Source organism: Chrysochloris asiatica, unplaced genomic scaffold (genome assembly GCF_000296735.1).
Source record: "Chrysochloris asiatica unplaced genomic scaffold, ChrAsi1.0 scaffold00114, whole genome shotgun sequence".
Taxonomy (NCBI): domain Eukaryota; kingdom Metazoa; phylum Chordata; class Mammalia; order Afrosoricida; family Chrysochloridae; genus Chrysochloris; species Chrysochloris asiatica.
The window spans coordinates 919869-925596 of NW_006408632.1; the positions used below are offsets into that span (position 1 = coordinate 919869).

General features: G+C 41.1%; 1 protein-coding gene and 2 pseudogenes across 1 annotated transcript in view; 1 reads left to right on the top strand and 2 right to left on the bottom strand.

The window, feature by feature from the left end:
- LOC102827541 (clathrin heavy chain linker domain-containing protein 1-like) overlaps nt 1-5728 on the bottom strand; it is a 99233-nt gene that overhangs the window by 69890 nt on the left and 23615 nt on the right. Inside the window, 3 exon segments of the mRNA XM_006868030.1 lie at nt 218-302; nt 1114-1226; nt 1340-1541. Of these exon segments, the coding sequence (XP_006868092.1) occupies nt 218-302; nt 1114-1226; nt 1340-1541 (400 nt within the window).
- On the bottom strand, nt 3368-3779 carry LOC102815361 (annotated as a pseudogene).
- LOC102826016 overlaps nt 3790-5728 on the top strand; it is an 11382-nt pseudogene continuing 9443 nt past the window's right edge.

Sequence of the window (5728 nt, forward strand, 5' to 3'; positions counted from 1 at the left end):
CAGAGCTCCCCATTGATATATACAGGGGATTGAAATCCCTGAATGTATCAATGTAATTTAGCAAAATGTATGATTTTTTTTAATGTAAAACTGATAATATGTTCTGCAAATCTTCACTCAATTCACAATAAAAGGTGTTTTTTTTTTAAAGTTAGATAAATAAATGCTGAATATGGTTACTTCAACAATGAAAATCAAAGCTTTTAAAGTTATTTGCCTTTCAATATAGTAAAGCAAAATTTCAGCTTCTTTTGCCTTGCTTGGATCATCTTCAAGAAATTCCTCAAAAACGCCTTGGTCACCTGTAAATATTAAAAGCAGTACCATAAGATATTTGATGATAGTTATCAATACCCCACCCTATTTCTCATTGCCATTGAGTCTGACTCATAGGCACCCTATAGGACAGGGCAGAACTGCCCCATAGGGTTTCCAAGACTGTAAATCTTTAGAGAAGCAGACTGACTCATCCTTCTCCTGAGGAGTGGCTAGTGGGTTCCAATTGCTGACCTTTCAATTAGCAGCCAATTGTTTTAGCCATTATGCTACCTGGGTGCCTTAATTATCAACAGAAAAAAAAAAAAAAATATATATATATATACATGGTGGAAGTGATGGTAGTGTGCTGTAGAGACAGTTCCGACTAATTGTGACCCTGCATAGGGTTTCTGAGGCTGTAAATGTTTACGATAGCAGAAAGCCTCATCTTTCTTCCATGGAATGATTGAGAGTTTCGAACTGCTGACCTTGAGGTTAGCAACCCAACTTGTAACCAGTATACTACCAGAGCTCCATACATATATTCAGTTCCAACAACTTAATGCTAAGGTTTCTAACATGAACCTCTTCCTAGACAAGCTAACTTCCAGTTCCTGTTCTTCATGTTCTTAGGCACACCTTCAGGTATTTTCTTTCGTTCACCTAGTCTGTTCTTTACCAAATCATTGGGCAGTTATAGAAGGAAGAACTCCACCGAGTAACAGAGACCTAGCAGAAATATATATTTTGTTTTGCTACCTCTAAGTTCAGCCTAAGAAAGGCCCACGTTTTTGCTTTATGGGGGCGGAGGGTGGGGAGTTTCATTATTTGTACTAATTAGAAAATATAAACTACCGTGTAAATCTTTGGTTCCCTGAATTTGGTCCACAAAGTCTTGGAATGAGCCGCTCATCTCCGATTTTACCCATGAAGTAAGTGCATGTGAAACAATCTGAATCCTTTGATAGCTATAAAGACAGCAAACAGCAAGAACATATGAACCTAAAATCAAGTGATGGAATATTAGAATATGCACAAATAAAAGATTCAAACTTTAAAAATCCATCATCAATTTTCATACTGAAATAGTAACTCTTTGTTCAGACTTTCAGCTACATCTCTCCGTTTTAATAACACAAGCATTTCCTCATCCAAATCAGCCTTCCTTTGAACGGATATGTATTTTGTCGACATAGCTTGTTTAATTTCTGTACACTTATCTTCAAGATGTTTCAGGTATTTTGTGAGAGCATCTAGATTGACAGATTCTTGGAGTGTCATGCCTATGGGAAAAGGAGCAAATCAAACAAGCCATTAATGGGATCCATGTGCTCAAACAACAAATCTTAGTAGAGACAGTTTCCTATGGAGTCCTGGTTTGTCGCTGTAGGATCAGCACTTGACTGCAAGGTCGACTCGATGGCACTAAACAGCAACTCACAGCAACCCTGTATAAGGTTTCTAAGCAGTGTCTGGTGGGTTTGAACCGCTGACCTTATGGTTAGCAGTCCAGTGCTTATCCTGCAGTTCCACATCTTATCAATCATAAAGACACCACCTATGATCTTAAATGATAGCAAATCTGAGACTATCATCAATGACGGTCCTAAGAAAACATAGTTTGCATCTTAAAAAAAAAAAAAATTGTACACCACATCCTGCAAACCTCTAAAGATTGCGGTGGATACGTGGCATGGAGTTGGTTCCAACTCATTGTGACCGGCATAGGGTTTCCAAGCCTCATCTTTATCCTACAGAACAGCTGGTAGTTTCAAACTGCTAACCCTGAGATTAGCAGTCCAACTCATAACTACTACACTACCAATCTTGCTGGCCAATTACACCAAGTACCTCTGCCTAACAATTGAGAATTTCTGCCAACAGATTTCTCCCATTACTGCTACAGATAACCCCAGAGTAATATTCTCTCCAACACCAAACTTATACTTACCAAATCTTCAGTTTTCTCTCCCTCTCTTTCCTCAATTACACATGCACACAATTACACTTCAAATGCCCTTTCTTCTACTTCTGCTCAATTTTCATCCTTACTACACACATCTCAAAATTCTCCAGAAACTTCCCTGGATTAATACTACTTGATTTTCATCATTCCTTTATCCTGAATCCTGTCAGCATTTCATCAGTTTGTCAATTATTCCTACATAATAATTGGATCATCATCCAAGCACACTGGCTTCATACAATAAGCACTGGACTGCAAACTACAGGTTGGCAGTGCAAGCCCGCCAACTGCTCTGAGGGAGAAAGATGAGACTTTCTGCTCCTGTGAAGATTTAAACCCTTGGAAACACTATCCAGGGTTATGAGTCCTAACCAACTTGACAGCTCGTAACAACAATTCATATGTATGATATTTGTAGTTTGCCAATCACAATTCTGGAGTCCTGGTATGACACTGTAGGATAAACACTGGATTGCTAACCACAAGGTCTCCAGTTTAAATCCACCAGCTGCTCCTCAGAAACCGTATACAGGGTTGCTATGAATTAGAACTGACTCAGTGGCACTTAACAACAACAATCATATATATATGATTCAGTTCCAACACATAGCGACCCTGTATAAGGTTTCCAAATAGCTGCGTGAGCTTGAACCACCGACTTGTAGATCAAACTGGCTTTGCAGTCCAGCTCATTAACCCACAATGCCACACCAGGACTCTCTCGATACATAAACTTTGTATTGTGAATTGAGTAAAGGTTTACAGACAAAATCATCAGCTTCACATTCAACAAATCATACATTTGTCTCATGCCACAAATGCTATCCAGCTTCCTCCCTGTGGTTCCTATTTGCATTCCACCCACCTTCCTGTCCCTTCTTAACTTTGTCCTTAGGAAAATGTTGCCTGTTTGATTTTTTTTTTCTGTCTTAGTATTTACCTCTGCCACATCAAATTCTTGGAATTGTCTTTATGTTAAGTGCACCAAGAAACAGCGCTGGTTAAGAAGATGCTGGCGTTATCCTCGTGAAAGAGCTATTGGAGCTACCTGGGAATACATGCCTCAGGCAATCCGGGAGATGCTGAGTGTGTGGGTAGCAGGCTGGCCCACTGTCTGTCCAACAGCATCCAGAGCAGGTGCCTTCACAGCGGTGGGGCCAGGGATTGGACCTCCACCTCCTGGAAGCACTCATCATAGACCTCCTGGTTTTTCTCATGGGGCTTGACCATTATCACGCAGGTAGGGTGCTTGGAGCCGGCTGCTGCTCCCAGATCCGTTTTAGAGGGGTTATAGACATATGGCAAGTTTCCGTCCTCACACATAACTGGAAGGTGGCAGTATACCTCGACAGGTAGTGTTAATAAACTTCTGAGCCTCCTTCATACCGCACCGAATCTGCTTTGGTTTCACCGCTTTCTCAAAGCACTTACTTTTAGCACGCGTGAGGGGGTGGGAGGCCCTTGGCTACGTGATGGGGTTCAGGTATGTGCACTCCCCACTGCCCACCTCCATCAGAGCCTCGGGCCCATGAGGATCTGACTGTATTTTTGTCATCGCATCGGCAATGCCTACAGCAAGTTCCCTGAAGACGAACTCACGTGGTTCCCCATTTGATTTTGAATGATTAATCATTTCATGTTGAGCCTACCTTACTAGTATTGTTGTCCGCCCCCTGCCCTATAAACCTATCTACTGCTTGATTGAAAATTGGGCCATGAGGGTAAGTTCCTTTCCAGACCTGAAGAATGGTTAAGGGACATGGTCTCTTTCTGACCAGTACACCCGATCGTTAATTATTATTAAATAATTCTGAGTTTTGTTCCACATTTTCTTTCACTTTGTCTGGGACCCTCTAATGTGACCCTTTCAGAGCAGTTGGTAATGGTAGCCAGGCACCATCTAGTTCTTCTAGTCACATGCTCCGTTAATCCACTGGACTAATTGATTCCAAGCTTCTTCAATTCTTAACACTCGTCTTTCTCCCACAGATGGAGAGATTAATAGCTGCCCCTTGTTGTTGTTATGTGCCATGGAGTCACTTCTGACTCATGCACATTCGTATTTTTTTTTAAAGTATATCTAGTTTCTTCCACTAAACGCAAAACGATCATTCAATCTTATTTGCAGTCCTCTAGTAGTTGCCCTGGACTCCTGGTGTGGCTGTAGATCAGCACTGGACTGCAAACCACAAGGTTTACAGTTCAAATCCACCAGCTGCTCCTCAGAAACTCTATACAGGATCTCTATGAGACAAAACCGACTCAACAGCACTTAGCACCAACAGTAGGCATCCTGATGGCACTTTAGGATAAGCACTGGACTGCTAAATGCAAGGTCAGCAGTTCAAACCCACAAGTCTCTCCAAAGGAGAAAGATGAGGCTTTCTCAGAATTTCTGTGAGCAGTTCTACTCTGTCCTACAGGGTTACTGCGAGTGAGAATCCAATGAATGGCAGTGGGTTTAGTTTGGAACAGAAGGAAACCTGCTGATGCAGTGATTAAACACATTTGACTACTAACGGAAAGATCAGCAGTTCAAACCCATAAGCCGCTCTGTAAAAGAAAGCTGTGGCAGTCATCCTCCATAAAGATTTGTTGTTGTTGTTGTTAAGTGCCATCGAGTCAGTTCTAACTTATAGCCATCCTGTATAGGGGTTCCAAGAACCTTGTATAGGCTGATGAATTTGAACCACCGACCTTGCGGTTCAAACAGACCTTGCAGTCCAGTGCATCTGGAAATGCAATGGGGCAGTTCTATTCTGTCTGTAGGGTCACTATGATTTGGAATCAATGAACAGCACACAATAATAGTATGCTATAACCCATCACCTCAGGAATAGTCTCTCCCACTAAGATCAAATCTGCTTTCCTAAAATTTCTACCTATTGATTACACCTCTAGATAAACACAGGAAAAAAATATTTATTCATTCCTAGTTATAATCCTCAAAGGTTTTGAATAGAATTATCTACTCTTAAAGTCCTTCTTTTCTTCAGGATGAATATTTGTAATCAGAGGTAGATTGACCAATAAACAAGGCAAACATAGGCTTGCTACTAGTCTGTAGTAACAGTTTCACATAGGTTTCAGTGTTAACAACAGAGTAGTAAGAAATTACAAGTAAGCCTATGCTTATCCTTAACATGAATCTACAACATGCCCCAGAAATAAGCACACTGCAGTTTTTCCATATTATACTAGTGGTTCTTAAGCTTTAGAGAGCATCAGAATAATCAGAAAAACTTGTTCAAACATTTCTAGAATAAGATGGATGCAGCACAAGTGCTGAGCACCTGGAACAGGAATGCCAGGCAGCTGATTTGTATTCGCCATTTTCAAACGTGTAGTAGTGTTTATGTTTTGAAGTCAAAATATGTGTATTTACAAGCCGGCACAAGTCAGCACAAGGAGAGACGCCTTGAGGTGATTTTTACCAACAGCAACAAGGCAATCCTGCTGTGCTCCTGCAGGTTGAGGGACTAGACTGCAGAACCTTTTGAACTG